A 25,259-nucleotide genomic window follows, 5' to 3' on the forward strand; every position below is an offset into this window, starting at 1 on the left:
CTTTCTATTATTTTGACGGCAATTCATAAGAGCATATATCTCCATCAATGCAAAGTTCGGCGTATCAACATGAGCTGTCTATCGTCGTAAAAGTCTTGCGCATTACTGACATCGTTTTCTCATTTTCTCGCAGGAATTTGCGGCAACAAAGCGGCCGGCACCTCGCAAACGGAACCAGAGTTTGCAGAACCCATCCAGAACATCACGGTGCCAGCCGGACGTAAGGTCATGCTGGCCTGCGTCGTAGACAACCTCAACAACTACAGGGTGAGCCAACCTGTTTTGAGTTTTTCAGAAAAGAAACATGCGCTGAGTAGCACTCTTGGATCATTTCTACGGCGTTCGTACGGGAAATATTTTTCTCCTTTATGAGATTTCAGCATATTTTGTTCATTACGGAGGCCTCCGTCATTAATGTAACAATAGAAGTGTTTTAAATTATTCTGTGTGTTCTTTGTGTTCGAATAGTCTTAAGGGACGTACGGTTGTCCATAGCGGTTGTTTTATTAGTCTATTTGGTTTTTTTACTCTGAGCTGTCCTCTCCGATTTGCTAAGGCTGGCTCGCTTTCTCAAGCTGTGGCGGCAGCTTTTTTTTAAGAGCGGAGCTGTTGTTACTGGCCGTAAGTTCGGGGTTCGTGTGAGCCGAAAACTCTTCGCGAGGAACGCTAGCGTGTAGGTGTCGCGCAGATGTCGCAGTACCCACCTAACAACGGAAAGACATGTGATAGCGGATGCCGGAACACTCGAGAGGCGCTTGCGCATGCGCTCAGTATCGTAGAAGAGCCCTTCACGCGGGAGCTCGCGTCGTCGTGGGCATGCGCTCAGTATTGTACAAGTGACCTCGCGCGCAGCGTCTTCACAATTCTCGGCATGGACCAGCCGCGGATAGTTCGCACGGCCGAGGAAGAGGCCGCTATCCGAAAGGCAGGGCGTGCTACTGAAACTAACTAGTATGTGTCCGTCAACGCTCACCTACAACAGCGTCGCGATTCAAGCCTTGCGCATGAGTGCAAGCTTCCCTAGATTTTTCCCCAGGAGACCCTCCAGCCAAGTTGTACAAAACCATTTAAACTTTCAATTTTGAATTTCTAACGTTGAGCTTTCAACTCTGGTTGCTCCCATAAGGTTGTCAATATGCCACCTAGTTTCAGTTTTAATACCGTGCAAGTAAAGTAAAGGAGAAAATTGAGTCTGCGCCATTGCGGTCTCGTTTGTACTGTATTTTTTTAGCGTCGCTTTTTAAATATATATTTTTTTTAATTCACGCGAATGCTTCAAAATTTGCCGAAACCATTAAATCTGCTTCGGAAAGGACGTTTCTGTTGTTCATTTTGCTCAGTTGAAGCCGGGCTCGACAGATGCCGCAAATCACTTATGCACGCACCCTGATGCGCCCAGCTGAAATATTAGCGCTTTTGTAGAGCCGACAACTTTGTACGTGAATTGGCATACGTAACAGGGTCAATAGGGAGAGATGTGATTCCGGTGCGCTGCCACCATTTTCAGTAAATTCAGAACGGTATACCGCATGTTTAGACGCACCAGCACGGTTAGAAGGGACGTAGCCTGTGTTGACCTAAAAATACCGCAATCCGCCCGGAATTTTCGGAAAACGGGGCGCGTTTTTGCGTTTTCGTTTCCGGTACCATGTCCACTAAACCCGCGTCCTTGTTGTTTTCCCCCTACAATTGTCCCGTGCATACTTAGTGTGCACAGCTCAACCAAACTTTCCCGTCGCAAGGTTGAGTGACGAAGTTTTTCGAGACGCAATTAGTTCTCATATTTTAACTGTGTCCTTCGGGCATCTAAATACAAAATTTCTCATCCTGGTTCTTCGGAAGTTCAACGGATGGCCGCATATCTCTCTCTCTCTCTCTCTCTCTCTCTCTCTCTCTCTCTCTCTCTCTCTCTCTCTCTCTCTCTCTCCCCCCCCCTTTTTTTTTTGCACATTCGGCTTTCGCCTGCAGGCTGTTCCACGCCCGGAGGCTTAATTCCTCAATGCAATCGTCAACACATTGTGTAGCCTCCCTTCCAGTAATATTCCCAAAACTTTTGCGAACAACCGTACCCCTGTTTCTATAACATAAACAGGCCACCACTTTCGAAAATGGGGAACGCGAAATGACGACAAAAGCCATTGTTATGAATGTCAGCGCGGCTTCAAACGACCAGAAATGTCGTGTCACTCACTAGCGATAAGCAATCGTAGTAGGACTGTTTCCCGCTTGCACAACGAAACGGCGATTTTGAAATCCCTCGATCACCGTTAGATTTCAATAGGACGCTGGCCGAGTTGAAAAGATTGGAGTATGAACGCTTTTAGCCATTAGAGACGCTCGAGTGAAAGGAAAGCGCCCACTGGGACCTCCTGCCAGAGTTATCTGGGACAAGCATTCGTGGTTGAAGTGCATTTTGAGTAGCACTAGGAAATTAACAACCAGAAACAGATAAGCGACAACATAAAACTGGAGCTTTCAAAGGCCCATGTGGAAGAGAACATGTACCAAACCACAGTTTCCAGCGCTAACCAGCCTTGGCTGATTCGATTTGCAGCTATTGCACAAGGGGCGAAAGCTACGGCTGTTCATACAATTCTTTTAGCTCAGTTGCCCAATCACCTGATTACGAGAATTTTCAAGCTTTTCCGCCGTGCAACAGGGGCATGTGCGTGAAATGCAGTTGCAGCAATTAAGGTATGTTCAACTTTTCGGGGTAACCGAATGCCGCGGTACGGGGCATTTTCTGATTGTAAATTGTATGCAAGCCCAACGCCGCCTGTATAATCATTGCCTAACGCGTGAGCGAAAAATGGCCAAACAGCCACTCTCCTGCTGCTCTCTCCTACCCTTTCCCGCTCCGTAGACTTTCTACGTGCTTTCTTGTCCGCCAGCCAGCGCCGCTTCTCGGAAACTATGCAAAATAGTTCACAGTTTGTCTAGCGTTCCACGGCGTCGTTACTACGCTTTCTTGTTTGCACCATGCATGTGTGTCTTGATCTGTCGCTGATTAACTAGCCTTTAGCCATGGCAGACGCAAAACCATTTGTGCTACCGCAGGCTGATGCCGGCTTTGCGCGCTTACCTACTTGGATCACGTGCCGCGAAACTTTCTGAGTGGCGCATCGCCCCTCTGTCCCCTCTACATTTCGGCCTTGTTTTGTCCACTGTGTTCGCACTTCGCACCGGTACGCAATTCTAAAATTGAAAATTGTTCTGTAGAAGCGACCAGACAGCGTCGCTTGACCCTCAGCTGCTTATATTTTGTTTTCTGTAATTTCCTGAAAGTTACAAGCACGTGATATTTTTTTGTAAAGTAATGGTAGAAGTGAGCGCCTAAACAAAAGATTTGCACGCAATTTTTTCTTTCCTTAATCCTCCAGAGAGAAAATATCAGTAAAATAATCGCTTTACGATCCAAAAATACAGTTTTTCTGTTTGCTCTTTGTCCACCTGACAATTATTATGTTCTTACACTATTTTAGTTCCGCTTCCGTCAGTCAACTTTCGAAAAATGCAGCAGGTATGAAGCGAGCGACACGTTGAACGAGATCCCCAGTGCGCCCCCGAGCTAGCGCCCCGTCACGGCTAAGATGTGAGCGAAACGGCTCTTGAAACCCTACAGGCAAGCTGGCAGACACACGTCGTAGAAGTGGGTGCAGCGTTCACCACTCGCGAGCAGTGACGTAAGGCGGGACGTCCGCCGGCGCGCGCCACATAGAGGATGAGTGCCTGAACTAAGCGTCCCTACCGCTCCCATTGAAAAGCGGGCGACGCGTTAGGCAATGTTTAAACAGGCGGCGTTGGCAAGCCTTTGATGACACGATATGCCCGAAATTATGACATAGAACTCAATAAATTTCAGCAAATGTGTTGCTAAAGTCATAAAAAAATGTTCGCGCTACGTGCGCGAAGTCAACAGCGAGGGCTCAATCCCGTTGTCGCAATCGGGTGATGCTCACGGTGTCATTCTAGTCGTCACCAAGCGAATATTCAATACTAGTGTCACTAGATAAGATACAGATTACCGTCATGGAGACACGCAAATAATCAACGGCGGCCATTTTGTTATTTATGAGTGTTGACAGATCGCCACTTCTGCTACCCCACCGCTAACTTGGACGAGGTCATTTGTAAACAACACTGCCGAACATCGCATCTTCGGACACACTTCTGGGGCCTATTCTCGACTGCACAGATTCCCGGGGAACTGGGGAATTTGCCGGAAGTCTTTTCTGATTGGCTTTCAATTTTGGTCACGTGCTTCCGATTGACAAAGCTGTTGTGTGTGCCTTCGTCATTTTGACGTTTCATGACGTTTACTGTCAAAAGTTCTAAAGTTTGCCTTATTTCTCTTTACTGAAAGCGCATAATTCTTGGCCGGCAATGAAAAACTAGGCTAAATGCACCGGACATAACAACGTAGGCCAGTCTTTGCTATTGAACAACAATACTGCTTGTAATACAGGCCCTCTGTGTGATTGGCTGAGAAGGCGTGACGTAATTTAAACAGTTGGCGGGAACTATCACGTCACACATTGGCAACTTCAGTCTGCGTAAAAGTGCCGTAATACTAAGTAAACAGCTTGAAAATGGCGGCTGCTTTTGCCGCGAAATAGGGCAAAAAATTTCCCCCACCTTCGGCCCCGCGAAATATCCTCGAATTCGCTGCAGGCGCAGTTTCGCATGACGCGCGGTTTAAAGCATGTTTTTTTCTACTGAAACAAATAGTAGTTTCAACTGTTTCCAAGTCAATGATCACGGAGCATACAAATAACGTGCAGTATTAGGCTTTTACGTTTGGCAATAAAATAAAAAAATACTTCTTCCGCGTAACCGCAACATAAGAGGGCAGTACAAGCCTCTCCATAACAAAGAGAACCCAATGCATGGTATTTGTCCACGCTCCTCCTAGTAAGCTGCTGGGTCACAAGATTGAACTCAAGAGAAAAATAACAAAGAAAATTGACTCTTTTGTTCATTTCAGAGCTGATTGATGTGGAGCTTGACGAATGAGTGAATCGACGATATCGGTGCGCTCCACGGTTATCAGGCATAGCGCTTCGCTGCTCATATGTGTCATACAAGCGATGGTCGCGGCCATCTTTTTTCTGTGATCACGCCATAAACTTGTAACGTAGCAGCAGACGATGGCGTGGCGGCGGCGGCGGCCGGGAAAGTGATAACGCAACAAAGCTTGCATTGAAGCAGAGAGCCCAACTATGTTATTTAAAGCGATTTAAAGAAAGAAATATAAGGTAAAAAAATGTGTGATGTTCTTCAGCTCGACATACGCCTTTCGCTCGCTTTTGGATCAACGTTACTCGATCGCCTTGTGGTGTTGACGCCAATTTTGACGTAAAGAAATGTGTGTCTCTTGCCAGCCTCAGCTACAGTCTTAATTTTTACAGTTCATGACAAGTGTTTCTATATCTTTTATGCACAATATTTGATACCTTGGTTGCGATCTTTATTAGTGAAGCCTTAAATTACACTGCATGTCATCAGAGATATACGTGCAACTCGTCACAGATTTCTTACGTTGTGCTTACGGAAAAAACATGGAGAATTGCCTCGGAATTTGTGCAGTCGAGAATGGGGCCCGTATTTTCGACGGCAGAAATTCCCAGTCAATTCGCCACGTTCTTTTGCGTAAGCACGACGTAAGCAATCAGTGACGTGATGCACCTGTAGCTATGACGACATGCAGTGTAATTTGACGCGTCACTTATAAAGATCGCAACCAAGGTATCAAATATTGCGCAGAAAAGATATAAAAACACTTGGCGCGTGCTATAAAAATTGAGACGGTAGCTAAGGTTGGCAAGAGAAACACTTCTGCCGGTCAAAATTGTCGTCAAGAACACAAAGCGATCGAGTAACGTTGATCCAAAAGCTACCGAAAGGCTGATGTTGAGCTAAAAAAAACATCAAACAATTTTTTTACCGTATCTATTTATTTCTTTCAATCGCTTTTAATAACATAGTTGGGCTCTCTGCTTCAATGCAAGCTTTGCTGCGTTATCACCTTCCCGGCCGCCACCGCCGCACCGCTTTCGTCGGCTGCCATGTTATATGTTTATGGCGTGATCACAGAAAAAGACGGCCCGACCATCGCTTGTATGACACATAAGAGTGGCGAAGCGCTACGCCTGATATCCGTGGAGCGCACAGATGTCGCCGATTCACTCATTCGCCAAGCTCGACTTCAATCAGCGCTGTAATAAACAAAATAGTCACTTTTCTTTGTTATTTTTCTCTTCAGTTCGATTATGTGACCCATCAGCTTACTAGGAGGAGTGTGGACAAATGCCTGAAATTGGGTTGTCTTTGTCATGGAGAGGCTTGTACTGTCCTCTTATGTTGCGGTTACGCCAAACAAGTAATTTTTATTTTATTTCCAAATGTAAAAGCATAATACTACAAGTTATTTGTATGCTCCATGATCGCTGACTTGGAAACAGCCTTTTGCCCCGTTTGCCTCGGCAGAAGATTGAAAATTATTCTGCTTTGCACGGTGTACTTGTATTCTGCCTAAACAAACAAACAAACAAACAAACAAACAAACAAACAAACAAACAAACAAACAAACAAACGAACGAACGAACGAACGAACGAACGAACAAACAAACAAACAATTATTTCTTTCGGTAGAAACATACTTTAAAACGCGCGTCATGCGAAACTGCGCCTGCTGCAAATGCCCGCACATTTCGCGGCGCCGAAGGCCGGGGAAATTTCGGCCCTATTTTGCGGCAAAAGCAGCGGCCATTTTGAAGCTGTTACGTAACATTACGTCACTTTTACGCAGCCTGAAATTGCCAATGTGGGACTTGATTGTTCGCGCCAACTGTTTAAATTACATCACGCCTGATCAGCCAATCACACAGGGCCTGTATTACAAGCAGTATTGTTGTTCAATAGCAAAGACTGGTCTACGTTGTCATGTCCGGCGCATATAGTCTAGTTTTTCATTGCTGGCCAAGAATTATGCGCTTTCAGTAAAGAAAAATAAGGCAAACCTTAGAAGTGTTGAAAGTAAACGTCATGAAACGTCAAAATGACGAAAGCACACACAACGGCTTTGTCAACCGGAAGAATGTGACCAAAATTGAAAGCCAATCCCAAAAGACTTTCGGCGAACTCCCCAGTTCCCTGGGAATTTGTGCAGTCGAGAATAGGGCCCGAGGTCACTTGTAAACACTGCCGAACACACAGCAACACAGAATCTTCGTACACACTTAAGCAGTTGAAATGCTGCGAAGCGCGTTGTTATCTTTGGTTCGCATTGGGAACGACGCAAGTCGCGCACAGCCGCAAAGCTGGGAAGACAAGCTGAGGCTACCACAGTTGACCGACAGAAAACGCATAAAGAACAAAATGGCGGCGCCCACGAACCGTCGCAATGTAAACAAGTGTCACGTGATGCGAACAAACCAATGATCACAGCGGCGGCACGGAAAAATAGGAGAAAGGAGTGTCGATACTCTGTAACCTTATCTAGTGACACTGGTAAATTCCTAACTCAAATCGGTTTAAAATATCCATTTAACGCGAGTGTAAATTGGCGCGCCAGTGGTGGTGACATCATAGAGAGAGAGCTGGCATGGCGCCCGAGGCGAACCACAAACCGCACAGGCTTGCCAGCTCCGTTCCCTCTCTCTCGTGTCCATTTAGCACTGCCACAAAACGGGTGAGTGGAGCGCCAGGTCGCAAACACTCGCCACATGCGTTTCCCTTGTCGTCTCAGCGATCTTAGTTGTACAGGACGCCACTGAAAGCCTCTGCCTTCGTATTTAAGAAGGTGATGGCTCTGCTGTCCCATCCACATGTTCCACGACGGCTGGATCACTGGATCAATGCCAACCACCGCTGCCTTCTTTGCTTTTTATTCTTGATATAATTATCGTTCAGTCTTGGTGTCACAATAGTAAGAACTGCATCTGCAAATGAATAATACTTCCGTTTTGCCGGCAAATGCCTCTAACACGTCTCTCGCTCTGAAATATTGAAGACAACTCGCAACAAACTTAAACCTGCGTGTCAAATGTAGGGACCGGAGCAAAATATTGTGTCGTGACTGAATGTAGCAGAGAGGAACGTGCAAAGGTGGCTTTTCCTAGACCTTTCCGCTTAGAGCCAACTTTGTGTGTGCTGCGTGCTTGCCTCCTTCAACGTCTGAAATACGCAAGAGAAAGCTGGTTACGTAAGTTAGGATAGCGAAGAACTTTAGGACAGCACCGGAGCCCTTCCTGCCTCTTCCGCTCATTGAAAATACATTAAGCCGCCAATTTGTCGCCGCTTGAAAAAGAAGGCTCTTGTGTGGAAGCACATGTTTAGTGGGGAGGCTCAGTTAAGGCAGCAGTGCCGTTATCGCACTCACTTCGTCTTCTCAAATTGAGAAAATAAAATGTGCACTCTCACCACTTGAAGACTTGCACACAGATCGACCCTGTGCCGAAGACGCTTAAAAGAAAAAAATGGCGGCAATGCCTTTTTTTTTCGTGCGTCTGCGCGAGCTCTTTTGGCTGTGCCTTCAGTTTATACGGGTATTCCGGAGCGGCATTATAAAAACATTTTGGGAAGTGTCGCTAGAAAAGCTCGTTCGATGGCTTGTTACAGAAACACCTCGTGCGGCACCTTGATCTTCGCACTATTGATTCTCGCGCACGATTTCACGCGTCGCAAATGGCGCTCTTTGTGTTACAACGACCCCGTTCTGGGACGCACGCCCCGCTAGAGACAGAGCACCGCAGAAAAGTACTTGAGAGGAGAAAAGAAAGACGGCAGCAAAGAGGCGTTGGAGAGGGCGAAGTGGGAAAGGCTTGAAAAAAGAGCGGAAGTCGTTAAGAGCGTAACGACAGGAGGGTCCCAGCCGCTATACCGGAAGAAATAAAAATGCAATGGCCGCTTGCGCATCGAGCAAACGGGATGAATGAAGCCTGGGATAGTGAACGAACGTAAATAGAAAAGCGAGTAAGAAAAAAAACTGACGCCTACGAGCTTCTGGTGAAGATTTTCCGAAGAAGCCAACACTTAAATAGTTTCGGTGAAAAGGGGAACAAGCTATTGGTACCGAGTGAAGCCGTTTGACAATATCCCACATGAGGCAATCAATATTTTGACCGGAAAAATAAGCTCGGTCCGAGCGAAAGAGGTCGCTTGGGGAAACCGGGAGCCTCCTTTCTCCCAACAATAGCGACGGTCGGCCTACGTCGTAGATTGAACCTTTTCGCGACGCACGCACGCCGAGCGGGAGAGGGGGACACAAGCGTTTTCCAAAACGCTCGTGGACGGGACCAGCCGCGGTGGCAGTAACAAAGCGGACCCACACGCACGCACAAAGAAGCCATTTCGTAGGCGCCACTCTTTGGCGCTGCTTCCTTCCCTGTTTGCTTTCTTTCTTTCTTTCTTTCTTTCTTTCTTTCTTTCTTTCTTTCTTTCTTTCTTTCTTTCTTTCTCGAACGCTCGCACGCTAGAGGCCGGCCGGCTCAGACACTGAAGGCTGGTGGGGAAAAAAGGAAGGTCGCAATCATCACACGCTGCTCGGGGATTCTTTTTAGGCAGCGCAAAACGCAATTGAGAAAAGGACTCGCACACGGCGTCTACTACTTCCAAGACCGGTACGGCCCTAAATTGAAGACCGTCGCTGCTACACTTTCCGCACATCCCGCCCTCCCTTCCTCCTTTTTAGATACTGTTCCTTATATAGAACAACAAAGGAAGTGGGGCGATTGGGCGACCGTCGCTCGGAATGGCCAAACGGTGCGGCTACTACGCGGGAATAAAGTAAGTCGCCTGGAAGGCGCACGGCGGCGAGGGGAACAAACTACGAGAAATCGGAATGAGATCGGGAGAAAGCCTGGCGAAAAGAAAATACCCGGAAGACGATAAAAAGAGACAAGAAATAAATAAGTACAGCGGCGAGAGCGAAAAAATGTAACAGCGGAGCAAGATAAACAATTTCATTCGCGGAACCTGGTCAAAGTGCCAAGGGTGCTCGTTTATGAACAGCGATATGGGAGCGGAGAGAATGAAGCAAACGTCGAAGTTAAGGAGCGGAGGCGGCGTAGCCACTTCGACAGCAAACGAGGTCCGTTTTCTTTAGCAGCCTCCGACAGCACGAACCGACGGCAGCACTGGTGGTTGCCAATTTTCGAAACCTTTCACAGGAACGACCAATGTGTGTAGTGAGCTCTTTCGTATTCACTCCAACGAGGACTGGCATATTGTCCTCCCGTGCGGAGGACCTGTGCGTCTGCGAACATGGTAACACCGCGTCCGCGGCTGCAGCGAGGAACACGTGCCGAGTACGCGGCTATGACTCCGTGCTAAATAATTAAGGCTGGTTCTGAATAAAAGTTTAGCAGTAGCAGCAGTTCGCTGTTCTCTCAACAGAAAACTGGCCGGCCAGCTTGAGTCAAATCAGACTAGCTTTCACTTGAAAAGTTAGCGAACTTGTTCGAAGGTTGATTCCGCCACTGTGCCCAGGTTAAGCGCAGTGTTGTCGCAGTGCATGGCAAACAAGACGGTGACAACGAATTGACCTACCCCTGTCGATTCAAACGGGCCTCCCAATGAGCAGCGTTCTCACTTTTTTTTCACTGATGATTTCGGATATATTTGCGGCAAACAGAAAACAGGTGTGGGTGCTAAGAAATCATCAATTAACCATAATTTATAAATGTTTAAAGAGAGATTGTTATAAGCGGTAATTCATCGCCGTTGCCTGGTCATCCGATAACGTTGCGATGACACCTGTACCGCATGGCGACGTTTCGACGCCATTACGTCAATATTTTGGTTACGAAACGTTGTAATAGAGGCGAAATATATGTCAGTTCATTGTATTAATATAAATTAGTACTGTTAGAGTATCGCGACTTTATTACAATGAAAACACCTAACTATTTACGTGGTATTACGTTATGGGGAATACTTAGACGCAACATTGAAAAAAAAAAAAACTCCGGCAACACTTGTAAGGACTTCTAATGAGTTTTGAATGCGTGAATTCCGAACGGATAATCGGGAATGGTGGGCAACTCCGACCGCCGCCCAAAGCGCCCTTCCTACTTGGTAACTGCTGTATGCTGTATGAGGGCCCCCTCCTGGTGTTGAACAAGTATTCGAGCTGCCATTTTTTAAAATTTCTTCCTTAGATCGATGGAGCTGCACGCAAAACTAAAGCCCCTAAATGCGAAGTCAAACTTTAGGTACGCTACTGATGTTTCAATAAACAGAATTCATCAGAATAAGACAGGATAATGGCGCAGAAGAGTGCAGCACTAGCGTTATTTATTTGCAGATTTGGTAAAACTTAGAGCGCAATTCAACAAGGACAGCAGAAAGACAACAAACACAAGCGCTCTTGAGTACTCGTGTTTAATTGTCGTCTTTCTGTTGTCCTCGTTGAATTTCGCTCTAAGTTTTACCAAATCTGCACCAAATTGCCCAGCAGTGTGTCGTTTGCATATGCTTATGTCAGTACGTATGCCATTACCGATAGGCGTGCGCAATATGTATATGCGCACTGGTATGTGCACTTAAATCTGTGTGCATATTCGTGCTGTATGGGCGCAGCAGAGAGGTGCGATCGGTATACATTCCATGCCAGCTGTTACTGCTATCGAAGCTGATGAAGTTTACGAGCCGTTTTGCTCCACCCGAGAGCCCCCGCAGTACCTACCAAGCTTCTTTTCGAGCCTCTGGCTCCTGTAAGCGGTGTATGCGTGAGAAGGTCGTCATCTATAAAAACAGCCGTAATTCTCCAAAATTAAACTTCAGTGTTACTAGCGGCATCGTGTTAATTTTTTTCGAGCCCCTGTCATCGTAGTGCTCAAACTATCGCTTCCAACGCAGCGCTTAGCCCTCGATCCTATGCAAAAGCACATACCCCATTACGCATTCACTCATAATGTGCGACTCATATCCTTCTTTAGTACTGACATCGGCGGAGGTCCCACTTGTTCAGTCGCGGTGGAACGGCATCAGACAAAAACACGCTGCGCTTCCAAGACCATTACACAGGACTCCTTTACGGCCGCACGGCTTCCTTGTCGGCGCTGGTATGACGTAGCGTCGTCTCCACCATTGGCCACATGCCTTATTGCTAGGCTGACGCCGTGACTGCGGGCGAAGGGGTCCGTAGTCACCTCACGATGCCGGGAGAACTGAGAGGACGGGTTGCCAGGAGACGGTGGTAGTGGCGGTGGTGAAAGGCAATTTATTGGGTTTTAGAAGAGGAGGGGGATGGGCAGATGAGGCCCGGACTCGGCTCAGGGGAATCCGAGTGCCATGGACGCTGCCTCTGCTCTGCCGACCAACAGGTGCTGGTCCTCGATGGAGGGGCTGTCCAGGTTATAAGACTAGGGTTATAAGGGAGGATGAGATTCGAGGTGAAGAACTGGGATAGGGGCTGGTGGGAGGCCCGGAGCACGACTTCAGAGCCAGACCATGTGCTCAGCCGCAGAACTTTCACTTGTGGTTCACGAACTTGTCCGGGTAAAACTGGTCAAGCCTGACTGGAAACATGAATGTGTCTATTTCGAGTCTCCTCAGTGTTGTCTGCTGTGGCTGGGTGAAATTGGGATGAGGATCTGGTAGTCGTCGCCTCCTGGCATGAAAATGCTCAATGATGTCGGTGAAAGACATCAGGCTACCGGGTATGCATTCCACCGCTTCGTCTTGATTGAAACTGGTGTTTCGGGACAGGCTGGAGGAGGGCGAACTCGAGGGCTGGATGCTTGGGGGCCAGGTGGGCCAGAACGCTGGCCACCGCGTGAGCTCACTCATTGCCCCTGTTGCCAGAGTCGGCCGGGATCCAAAGCAGGTAAAAAATGGTTATTGTGTGGCGATGCCTTGATGAGGGGCGAGCAGAATCTCCTAAAACTTCATCTCCGGTGTCTTCTACAAGAAAGGATAAGATCTTGGATATGAAGTTTCTGAACACCTCTACCGAATTAGAGATCACCTGATGACGGGGGACATTATTGGGGCCTGTGCAATGGCCAAAGGCGGTAGCCACTTCTTCGGCTTCTAAAATGAAGACCTTTGGTAAGATAGTCATTGCGGAGGTGGTGTTCCATTCCCATCGGTTACTACAGCAAACAAGGTGATTGATTGTGGCAGGCGACACGGATTGGCAGGGCTGCGGCATCCGTGTAGAGAACCGCTTCTGGCATGACGGACGAAAGGGAGCTTCGGTGGTAGCTGCTCTTTTCGGCCGGCGATTTGCCTCGGATGCATATTTCTGGGGATTGGGTCGACATGTATTCCAGTCCGCCAAGATGTCGGCTATGATTGTTTCCCTCGGCTCTCGGGAGGCCCATGTGTGGGGAGGCCCCGGCGTTAAAGTATGCGTACTCCGGCCTCCGTTTTTTCAGCCTTCTGTATTGCACGTCAGATGGGCTGCGATTAGTTCATCCATAGTGTTATGGAGGCCTAGTTCTTCAAGTCTGTCAGTATTGGTCCATTGTGGTAGGCCCAGTGCCTCTTTATAGCATTTTCGTATAATGACATTAATCTCGTCAGTTTCACGAGGCGAAATTCGGAGGTATGGTGTGCTGTAAATGATTTGTGAAATTGCGGAGGCCTGGACAATCCTCGTTGTTTCCGAATGTTTCATACGGCGAAGTTCCTGCTTGCGATTCTCTGGACGAACTGAATTACTTGCCTACATACGGACTTCAGTTTTTGATCCTTGTTGGTGTTAGTTCCTGATTTTTGAAGGTGCAGCCCGAGGATACGAAGGTTGGCAACTTCAGAGATCAGATAAGCGCTAACGCGTACCTTGCTCAGGCGGTTGTTGCCGTTCGGTAGAAGCAACTCCGAATTTTGCGGGGACACTCGAGACCGCAGCTACGGGTGGTGTCATCTACAAGGGATGCCGCCTCTGGTAGCTTTTGGGTTGTGGTGATGATGCTTGGTTGCTTCCCGGTCGTCTATAGTGTAATGTCACCAGCGGACCAGCGTAGAGCGCGTGCTCCACGCCCCCTACTGTGTGGAGTTGGCCGGGTAGTTTGATGAACGACAGGTTGAACAACAGTGGCGACAGCACTGCTCCTTGAGGCGTTGCTCTGACGCCGAGCTGGATTGCGTGGGAACTGTCGTTCCCGATCTTAATTTTCGCCGTTCTGTTCGTGAGGAGTGCTTCGCGTATTCGTAGACTCGCGGCCTGCACCCGGTTTCGTGGAGGTCCGCGATGATCACGCTGTGCAGGACATTACCAAAGGCTCCTTTAAGGTCTAAAGTCAATATTGCCTGTGGGTTGTCATACACATCGATCACTTGGCGCTGTAGCTGAATTAAGTCTTCTTGGGTAGAAAGATGTCTCCGGAAGTCATACATTGTGTTGGGGAGCTGTTCAGTATCTTCGAGGAAATGTTCTAGCCTCCCGAGCACGATCCCCTCTATCAGTTTGCCAATGCATGGCGTGAGGAAGATAGGCTGAATGTTGTTTATATTGAGTGGTTTGTTCAGCATAGGACTAAACCACGCTTCAGCTTCCTTCCTTTTAGCTGGAATTTCGCTTGTTTGGCAAGATAGGCTGAAATTGTTGAGTAGAATTTCCAGAAAGCTGTCATCCAAATTAGATAGCATACGCTACGTGATTTGATCGCGGACGGGAGCACTTCCTTTCCGACTCTCATTAAGTGCGGCCCTCGGCTGGTGCATTTCTATATCGGCGTCCAACTTGATGTTCGGTTGCACGGTATAATGAGGGTGAACGGTTCCCGGGTCATTTTTAAGTAGAGCGATGTTAGCTCGGCGAAGAGGTCTAGCTGCCGATCCTTATACATGTTTAAACTTTTTGCCATATTCTGATTTGAACCCCCTGGAGGGAGTTGGGATCAATGAGGTATTTCAGGAGGTTCCACGTGTTTCAGAGTCCGAGGCTTCTTTTCATTTCTTCTCAAGTATTGTGCCATCTGTAACGTTGTAGTTTATTCGCATGGTCTAGCCTCGTGATTTTACGTGTCCTCATTCTAAGTCGGGAGTTCTTCTTGTGTTTTCTCCAAGTTTTCATTAATTGTGTACGCGTCCTCATAGGCGGATTAGCCGGAAGTCGGCTTCCGGTCTCCTCAAATTGAGAGGAATGGTTTCCGTACATCTCTGGATGACATCGTCTGGACGTCGTCTCTTGACGTCGCTGGGAGGCGGAGATAAACGTTTGATGTTGACAGTTCACGCAGGACACTCGGCAGGTACGGCCTTAAACAGGGTCAGCAGCATCCGGCACTCAGAGCTAACGTTATAATAGCGTTGTCGGGAACACGTTAGCACACCTTTCTCGGGATGTATGCAATCAGGAGTAGCACATCAACTGTTCCAAGGAACAACGGCTGGCCTACGAGACTGTCCCACAGTCGCCAATACACCCCGAGCGGACATGCCAGACTTCAGAGTTGCCAGTTGCTTCTAACAGTGGAGCTGTTGTAACTGGCCGTAAGTTTGCCGTTGCAGGAAAAAATACCAAGAAAATCCTGAGCTGTCGTGAGCGCGTGCCTCGCGGGGACCACAGAGCGTCATCGGCACGCGCAGTGGCTTTAGCAAAGAAAAAACTGGCAAAAACCCCTATGAGCGAAAAAATGGAGAGCGCTCGTGAGCGCGTGCCTCGCGTGAGACCACCAAGTTCCCGCCTCCCGCAGTGGCTTTAGCAAAAAAAGAGAAAAGAACTCCAGCGCTGTCTTCAAGCGCTACCGCGCAAGCATGTAACAACAATAACAACAAAAAAAACTCCACCGCTAATGCTAAAGAGGAAGAAACACCCTGCTTGGGTGAGGCCACGGTGGCCGCCGCATTTTCTAGAAACAATTAAAGATTATTCTAGATATGGCTACGAGTGTGCCAATCCTTCCCGAGGCGACCTACAGATCGTCACCGCTGCCTCGAGTGGATGACGAAGAGCTGGTGGAAGCCTACAATGCCGAGGATGACTGTGCATCCACCACTCGCCGCGAAGAAGACGACGACCTCTTTGGTGCATATCACGACGATTACTAGCACCGCAACTATGAAAATGAACAATGATACTGAAACTTAACTATGTGTTCGGCAATGCCCACCTACAAAAGCTTCGCTATTAAAGTCTTGCGCGTCAGTGCAAGCTTCCCTGAATTTTTTTTTCGCATACGTATAGCCTTAAATTTGTCAAAATTTCCTTGGCCAATCCTAAGCCTTCTCCACCACAAAGATATCAAATAAAAAGCTTTAACTTTAAATGTGACAAAAATATTTTATAATAGTAAGAAATTTAGGTGGTTTCTCTAGATTTCCGGCATAAAAAGTTTCAGCCGCGTTTGGGACGTATGCGTGTACATTGTATTTTTTGCGGCCTGCGCGTTTCCGGTTTGGCCCAGAAAATTTTGACAAAGACTCTACACCTGCCTCCATTCCTCGTGGCTCGCTTGGAAACAACGGTGAAAACGATACATCCCAACTCTGCGGTGCACCCTGGTAAACGTGCATGAGGGCCGCAACGGAATTCCGTAAAGTGGCAAATCTCCCCAGCGCAGGTGGTCCCAAATCCTCTGAGTAGAGCGCCGAGGCGGGCATATCCGAAATGCCGTTGGGGGCATATTGCCGGCACGCGGCCGCAGGCCACTCCGATCTGGCAGGCATCAGCCACAACACCTGTCTGCAACAAGGAATTAAAACACCCTATTACTCTCCTCTCGTCAACGTACTCTACCCAAATGCATCAAGGACGCTGCACAGTTTCTTCCGACCATTATACTTGAAAGAAAATTAATTTGCCCATGTTCCAGTCATAATCAACGCTACACCGTGAATATACAGGTCACTCTAATCGCACTAACCCAGAGGATCGCCTTTTATCCTTTCATACAAGGAAAAAAAGATTTATCATAACTTGATATGAGCCGTGTGTTTTAGTACAATATATCAAAAGAAGCCTCGTAAGTGGAGTAGGCTTCTCGCGAGAAGAAATCAATAAACAAATTACTTTATTGCGCAAAGGAGGCCGAGAATCTCTGTTCGGGAAAAGGTGAACATGGTTCGGAAGGGAAGCGCTACATTGAAACATTTTGTGGCCACTTCAGGTTCACTATATCTCTAGTCGAAGTGGGTGCTACACACATATTGTGGGCACGCTGTGAGCTCAAAAAAAAGTTCCATTCAAAGACATATTACAGCGTAATAAGGATTGACAAAAATATTGTTACAGTGTGTCAGTAGTTAAAGAACGAAATGTTAGTACATAGCCCCAAGCATTGCGGACATGTGCTAGGGCTCAGCTGGGAGGAAGAAGAGGTTCGGGCTAGGTCCAACGCGGTGCTCGCTTCTCTCTGTGTGTGAAATACACCTTCATTTTCACGTATTCCTCTCCGTAACATCTTGGCGGAGGTTGCCCGACGTCCCTAACCTCTTCTTCCTCCCTATGTAACATTTTTAAAGAAAGACTGTAGCACAAAAGACTACCCCCTATGAACTCAGTGAACTTTTTTGTCTATAGTGTCCAGCCGCTGGGCACACCACTTTACGCTGTGTCCGTACCTTTCCCCTTCCTTTTCTGTTTTCCTCTTTTTCCTTATTGTTCCCCTTTCCTACGTATAGGATAGCATACTAGGCCGTAGCCTGGTTAGCGTTCCTCCCTTTCCTTTACCCTCTCTCTCTCTCTCTCTCTCTCTCTCTCTCTCTCTCTCTCTCTCTCTCTCTCTCTCTCTCTCTGTATCTATCTATCTATCTATCTATCTATCTATCTATCTATCTATCTATCTATCTATCTATCTATCTATCTATCTATCTATCTATCTATCTATCTATCTATCTATCTATCTATCTATCTATCTATCTATCTATCTATCTATCTATCTATCTCCATTCACCTGAATTGACGACACTCATCTATTTCATTAGACATCGAATTTTCATAAGCATCATCATCATCATTATCAGCATCATCTACAACAACAACCCGCACACGTACACCGCAGGACGAAACGCATTTTACGTAAGCATATTATCTCAGGTAATTTGCTTAGGTACTAGCTAAGCATTAAGCTACCTCCTGATTTTCCCGGTGCCGGAGCAAGAACTGTTATTCATTGACTTCACTACCTGCCTTAATGTTACTCGCAACTGTTCCTCCTCGCAATCGCAACGGCCCTGTCGTGCGCATCCCTATCCCCAACGCCAGGAAGCTCGACCTGGTTGAAGGCGGCAAAAGCGTTATGGCACAGCACTACCCGTACCGCCACGCAGAGGCCCAGGGCTCGATCGGGAGCCTCCTGGTGGTTGCTAGGCTTGCTGGTCCAAAGATGCAGTTCATCGCGTTAATTTGACTACCAAATGAGCGCCGCACCAGGACGCCATCCGCAACTCAAACACGAAGAGCTGCATGCTCACCAGGCTGCTTTGCCTACCCTGTCGCTGGGCTGTCGGCCCGTTTTTTTTGTTGTTGTTATTTTTCCACCTTTTTTATCCTCCGCGCATCCTCACGGAAGGCCCATTATCGCTCCAGTGCTTGTGCCTACGCAGCTTTCGCCCATGGCGTTTCGTTCGTAGTATAAGGGGGCATAAAACACGATGAGGGGCTGGTGGACGGGGTGTCGATTGACTTTATGGCAGATGCCTCTGCCTAGTGGAGCGCGCAGTTTGCGCTTACCTATTCAGAGATGACGCTCTCGGCGAGCCTCTTCGACATCGAAGCGAGTCGTTTGCTAGTGGTGAATGAGGGAGCCTTCCGTTCGGCGTCTCTCTTTCTCTCCTTTGTGAAAGGGAATAAACTGGGGCCTCTGTACAAACATAAAAACATTTCACGTTTACTTAAGGCACGCGCGAAGATGGTGCACCCTATCTAAGATAATAGAAGGGAAGGATGAGAAAGCGTCAGCCGTTAGGTCGTACTAAATACAGAAGACAACTGTTGATGACAACGCACTGGAGTAAACTGTTCGCTTTGCAGCAAAGCTGTATACGCCTCCGATGGCGGAATTTTTTGTGTCGGGCTCGACCGATCTGGGTCCTACATCTGCCGGATTAGCGGAACGTCCTGCTCGTTTCTGGCTTGCCGCACGCTCTCGGTGTTTCATGCGCGACCTTTACAGCTTCAATCCTCCCGACGCCGCTATTCACGCGACCTACACTTTCTTTTTTACAAGAAAGTGTTTTATCCCGGGATACACGAATTATTAAGTGACGTCATATCCATCGCGGAAATGAAGCCACTACCACGAAGCCAGCGACCTATAAAGGGTGCACCCCTGCACACAGGGTCTTGTGGCGGGGAAGCAACCTTTAGACCCAAATAATACGTTATAGTTTGATTTTGATTTTGATTTGATTTGATTTTTATTCTTAGGATTTTTATTTTTATTCTGATTTTTATTTTATTATTAAGGTTGTTTGTGTTCGGGTTTTATATTTTAAAACGATATTATTTTAAGCCGCAATGCACCAAGATTTCACTGACCTCACGTCAGTCACGGAAATTACCTATGCCGAAGCGACCCGCCAGCAGGACGTCACTCGCCAAGCACACCTACAACACAGCCGCCGACCCGCAAGTCTTGCTCAGCTGCAGATTTCGCTGCACATTTCACCTTCGAGGAATCGGTAAAACCCGAAAGTGAAATGTGCAGCGAAATCTGCAGCAGAGCATGATTTGCGGGACGGTGGCTGTCTTGTTGGTGTGCTTGGCGAACATGTTCCTTTTAAGCATGTTTCTTGGGCATGTTACTTTTAAGTGTGAATCTTTGACGACACGAATACAAAGAGATTACCGCATTCATTCGCATAAAGAAAGTGTAATCAAATGATATATGGAGAGGCAGCCAGGGCCGATGCGCCACCTTACTATGTTTTCATTTGCGCATGTAGAATACAAAGGGCTTCACCGTGTACGGCATCCCAATTGTGTTTTGCAGTCACAAAGCCGTCACCACCTAATCATACGTCAAGGCTGGAGTGGTGGTGGGCGACGTTAGACCTTGTTGCGTGCAGGCGCCCGGTGACGGCCCGCGTCGAGGTAGCCTGGCTGGCGAGCCGCTGGCAGATGAGAGCAGGATTGCCAGCTCCTCCGAAATAAAAGTCGCCGGGAAATTGCCAAAAGTAGCCAAAAAGTCACCAACTTACACTGAATGTTTCAAAAGAGCCACTAACGCCGCCATTTTCAGCAAGGCGATGCTAGTAGGTACTTTTTGATTGCCGTCACCGAATAATGCAGAAAGTCTGAGTAGTAGAAAACAGTATCACCAATTTTATTTGTTACAGCGACAGTGGTTGACTACTCCCGACAAAGAAGCTCAAATATGCAGTTTTAGGCAAAGCGTTCAAAGAAAATGAATGACTTAGAATGGGTGTTTGATGCACACCAGTTCTACCAGTTGCGTTGCCTCTTTACATTCGAAGGGCATTTACAGATCGCCATACACACTTCGCACTATTTTGCATGAAATCTCAAGCTAGCGTAAACTATGAAGCATTACACTTTGAACCAAGGGCGTTGCTTGGAGGCTTTCACGTTATTCATAGGACATCAGGTGCTGTATATTAAAAAGAGCAAGGTTAAATTTGATTTGTACCGGTAAGTAGCGCTGTAAGGCGTTGTGTTTGAGTGACTGATTCGTTGGAACCTATTCTAGACTTTTCCGTATCAGCGTCATCAGCCTAAAAGTTCGTTCTGTTCTGCTTGTTCAGTTTTTCCCGACCATAGAGTTTCATACAAATAACTAGAGGGGAAACTGGCGCTAGTGTCAACGCTAACATGGAAGCGCAGCGGCGCTTACGCTTCAATGGGAATGATGGGTAGTTCTGGAGCCGGATTGCGTAGGATCAAAACGGGTCTATGGCTGCCCAAATTGTGTTTTTAAAGACAATAGTCTTTCTTGGGCTACTTAAACCCAGAAATTTCACTGGTGATTCATGAGTACCTTGTGCGGGACAGTTGATCGAGGACGTTAGTACGCATCGGCCGCAGAGCTGGGGGTCGGGGGGGGACCCGGCCGCGTATTCCCAAACCATATCCCGTAGGGACCCAGGCCGACCACACCCCCTAAGCAGGGGCGCAGCCAATGAGGTTAAAAAAATTGCAATTTTTTAACCTCCTTGGACGCAGCACCGTGACGTCTCTACCTATATGTGCGCGACTTCATGCGAGGTGGATTTTTTCCTTTTTTCCCCCTCCCCTCGTTTCGGCTGCTTGGCAGGCGGCCGACGGTTTCGCTCCGTAGGCGGGGCTGGCCTGCGGCGCTGGGGAAGCTGACGCACATGTGGCAGAAGCTAACCTTTTGTACCTGAGCCCCTGATCTCTCCGCGCTCTTCTTGCACACCTGCAAGTTGACGCTGACCTCCGATCGTGTTCCTAGATAAGCGCTCGACTCGGTGCTCGAAGTGCGCGCGCGCGGATGGACGCTTTCACGCTCATGTGGCAATTATACACGTTCCGGAAAGCAAACACCCTCATTGAAAGCTCATCCTACAGCCCACAGAAGGGTATACAATTGAGTTGGGTGCTCTTTCACTATATACACACCTCAAAACACGATTCGGTGCTTCAGGTAATGATAACAGGAAAGGCAGCCAATTACCCATGACTACATTTTCAAACTGTCCTACTCTTGCGAAATATTACAGCTGCATTTTGGCACTTTCATAAGCACTATTACATTGAATTTCGTTAACATTAACTTCATTGCCTTATTCTTTATCAGGAACAGTGCCACTGAGGAAAACATTGACATTTTGTTAACAGCAATGGAAGGTGTGAATCGTTCTTGCAAGGGTGATACGTTGATAAGAAAGACACCAGCTCATACGTACACGTTTTACACTCGGTCATAAATTCTGCATAATTTGCACTGCTGGTCATAACAATTTAGGGAAACAATATCGAAAATATAGACCAACCAAGTGCTAAGTAATAGTTGGATTGTACAGCTACTGATTGTACACGCTACTGAACCATCGGCCGCTCGCAAAGCAGCCGAAACGAGGGGAGGGGGAAAAAAGAAAACATCCATATCGCATGAAGTCGCGCACAAATAGGTAGAGACGTGACGGTGCTGCGTCCAAGGAGGTTAAAAAAATTGCAATTTTTTTAACCTCATTGGCTGCGCCCCTGCTTAGAGGGTGTGGTCGGCCTGGGCCCCTACGGGATATGGATTGGGAATACGCGACCCGGCCGTCGCCACTAAATAGGGTACTTCCTGTCTCCGACAGTTGGGGCCCAGTTATCGGACCCTATGGGTGAGCGGTAACCCGTGGCAGGGACCGCATATTTGGCAATTGGCACTGTCTGATGCCCTCGCTGAGCAATCAGTCTTGGAAGAGAGTCAGACAAAAGGATTGGAGCAAAATTGCTCCCCCTATTCCCGCCCTTCTTCCCATAACCCATCCCGATGTCCAAGTTCCCGTTCCCAGCAACCCACCCTATCCGGCTTTTTCCTAGGGGGGACAAGGGGGGTCCCCCCGGGCTCGTCCCCCTGGCGGTGGGTCGCAAGAAAGCTTTTCCCGTTAATTTCTCTCCACCTTCGTGTGGACAAAATTCTCTTTGCCGGTTGGCCTGTTTTTGTACTGTTGCAATTGGGTATAACCGGTTGTACTTCGTGTGGTACCGGGGAGCTATTGAAAGCTCCATTTACTCGATGTCTGTCTGTAACTCGATTCAGCCACTTGGCCAAAGTGAAATGCTTACTGCGTAATAGATTATATACTCACAGCCAAATGTAAACGTCTAAGCCCGGTTTATATGTTCATACTTGTCAACTTTGTTCAACAAGAACAAGACATTACGAAAATATAAGACAGAAAATTAGTACACAAGGGATGTTTACAGTGTTCCTTAATTAAAAAATTCCTGTATGCTTGGTTTTTCGATAGCAAATGATATTCTACGTCTACTGTAGAACAACGCGTACCGCCTGCTGTTGCCCGCGCCACCTCCTGGCGGCATATGAGAAACCACGCGGCAACAGCAAAGAAAGGTTCCACTAGCTAGGTTTCACGTTCTGATTGGAACGCGTGTGGAACACGGCAACGCGGTTCTATAAACCTTGAAGTCGGCCGCCTCGATTCACGCGCGTCTCCGCCGTACTGCAGTGCTGGCATCGAGGAACCCCACCTGTAGCAGTGGAACGCGGTAAATTCAAATCGCCTTGCGCAAACCTTTAGTGTGTTTACCTTGAAATGAGCGCGACGGAACAGGAACAGCATGAGAGGTGAGCGGGAAAGCGAAGGGAAACATTTCCTTAGCAAATTTCTACAAACACTATCGTCTTTTGACGACATTTGCAGCGAAAGGAGCAGATACGCGGTCAATTTTTTTTGACAAAAGAACTCATTGTTTGGTTCTCCGTTTGTAAATTACATGACGAACAAGAAAGTTAGTGACCAAAAGCTGGTTTTGTACGAAATAAAACTGCGCGTTTAAATAAACAGCAGACCCGGAGTCGAGGAGGCTTGTGGATCAGGTTTGCCGTTTGCCGCCAACTACAGCAGGACTCGGACTTCTTTAAAAACTATTTGTAAAATTTTCGGTGCTTATAGTTTGTAATACTAAGAAAAGTCTTGAAAAAATTACGCCCACCTCCCCTCGCGGGAACCCTGGTGTGATGCGACGCTGAGGGGGGGTTCAAGCGCAAGCGTAGAGCAACCGTCGACCGAAAGGCCCGAAGGAGAGGAGACCGCGGAGAGAGAGAGTGCCGCGGCTATGACGCAACACAATCCAACACAATACACTTTAATCCAATCCAATCCAAATCCAATCCAATCCAAGTCAAGTCAAGCCAAGCCAAGCCAAGCCAAGCCAAGCCAAGCCAAGCCAAGAAAAGCCAATCGAATCCAATCCAATGCCCCTCGCGAGAGAGTGTTCGCTATCGGAGAGGAGAGGGGGAGTGTGGCTGCGGACAACAACGGACGCACGCGGACAACAAAGGACGCACGCAGGAAGGACAGGGCCGCCGACAAGAGATGCTCTGAGCGTCGCATCTAAAAGAAACCGATTACCTTTGGAGAAGTTATTCTTGCCTGAATTAGTAACATTCATCAAGCTGCATTCCTATCAACCGCCGGTGATGCTGTTCTACGCCGTAGGAGCCGGCGTTCGCACGAAAGGTGTGGCTGTTCCAAGCGATTCACAACCGTCGTCAGCTTTGACAATACAGTGCTCTGCCGAATGAGCAGCGCCGCAACTCCTCATTCGCAGACAACTTCGCCGCACAGAGCGCCGTCATTTGTGTTTTCGTGCTCGCTGTGCGGCAATGAATTGATAACCCACCCAATTCGCAACTCTGGTTATCAAACATTCCACTCAGGGCGGCGTCAGTGCACGCGAGGCATGCAGTTCAAGGAGACACGTATTTTTGATCGCTTCTCCCAACACCCCACGTAGACAAACGCGTTCATGTAAATCCAAAACGAAAACTAAACTACCGGCAATCCATAGCAAGTTCTACAAGCCATCTAGCGCCAATCCGAATCCAGAACTACCCATCACGCCCATTGAGGCGTACGATCGCAGCGCCAGATTCCTCTCTAGTTGTTATTGTATGAAACTTTATGCTACCGGCGGCTAAAATACACTGAAATGTCATTAAAGCCCTTTTTGTGGAAAGTGGGGCGTGGGAAGGGCCCGGAAATACAGTTAAACCTGGATTTAACGATCGTCTATGCAAAGACTTCCTAGGTTTAACGAAGCTTTTCCATTCGCCATTGCCAACCCCATTGAAACCTACGTGTCCGCGACCTCTATGTAACGAAAGCGTCGCGACGGTTAACCTTGATCTAACGAATTCGCTACGCTGATGAACCATTGTATTTTGCACTTCTGAAGAATTGGCTGGAGAAATGCACGAATTTAGCGAACTTCACCCGCAACGCCAACTACCGCGCGTTTCCAGCGTTGCTGCGCTTTCAGATAAGTGCTAGCTCCAGACTGTAGGCGTGTAGTCGCACGTCTCCACGGCTATCTGTGGTGTCGGTTCGTGGGTAATGAGTTCTGCTGCCACAAAGCGAAAAGTTCTGCTTTTCAAGACAAGCTCGCAATTTTAGAAGCCGTCCTCGCCGGCGAGGAGAAAGACGTCGCCGCCCGGTTCAGTATCCCAGCTAACACTCTCTCAACAATTTTGAACGCGAGAAAACGGCATACAGTTTGCGAAAAGGCGCCCTTTCAGCACAAGTTTGGTCCTTCAAACGGGTTAAGGCATTGAACAGTGTCAAAAGGGATACTTAAGTTACGTTTGTGAATACCGGTGTAAGTGAGCCTGCTTCTTTGTAGTGCCGTGTAGTGCCTAAGCTTATAC

At 47.8% G+C, this 25,259-nt stretch overlaps 1 protein-coding gene across 1 annotated transcript in view; it reads left to right on the forward strand.

Moving 5' to 3' along the window:
• Window positions 1-138: 138 nt before the first annotated feature.
• LOC144170763 (lachesin-like) overlaps window positions 139-25,259 on the forward strand; it is a 122,872-nt gene continuing 97,751 nt past the window's right edge. Inside the window, exon 1 of the mRNA XM_077700749.1 lies at window positions 139-267. Within this exon, the coding sequence (XP_077556875.1) occupies window positions 229-267 (39 nt within the window). The 5' untranslated portion in view covers window positions 139-228. The remainder of the gene's footprint in view (window positions 268-25,259) is intronic.

The sequence above is a fragment of the Haemaphysalis longicornis genome, unplaced genomic scaffold (genome assembly GCF_048455015.1).
Source record: "Haemaphysalis longicornis isolate Haplotype H1 unplaced genomic scaffold, Haemaphysalis longicornis Haplotype H1 scaffold_2, whole genome shotgun sequence".
Taxonomy (NCBI): Eukaryota; Metazoa; Arthropoda; class Arachnida; order Ixodida; family Ixodidae; genus Haemaphysalis; species Haemaphysalis longicornis.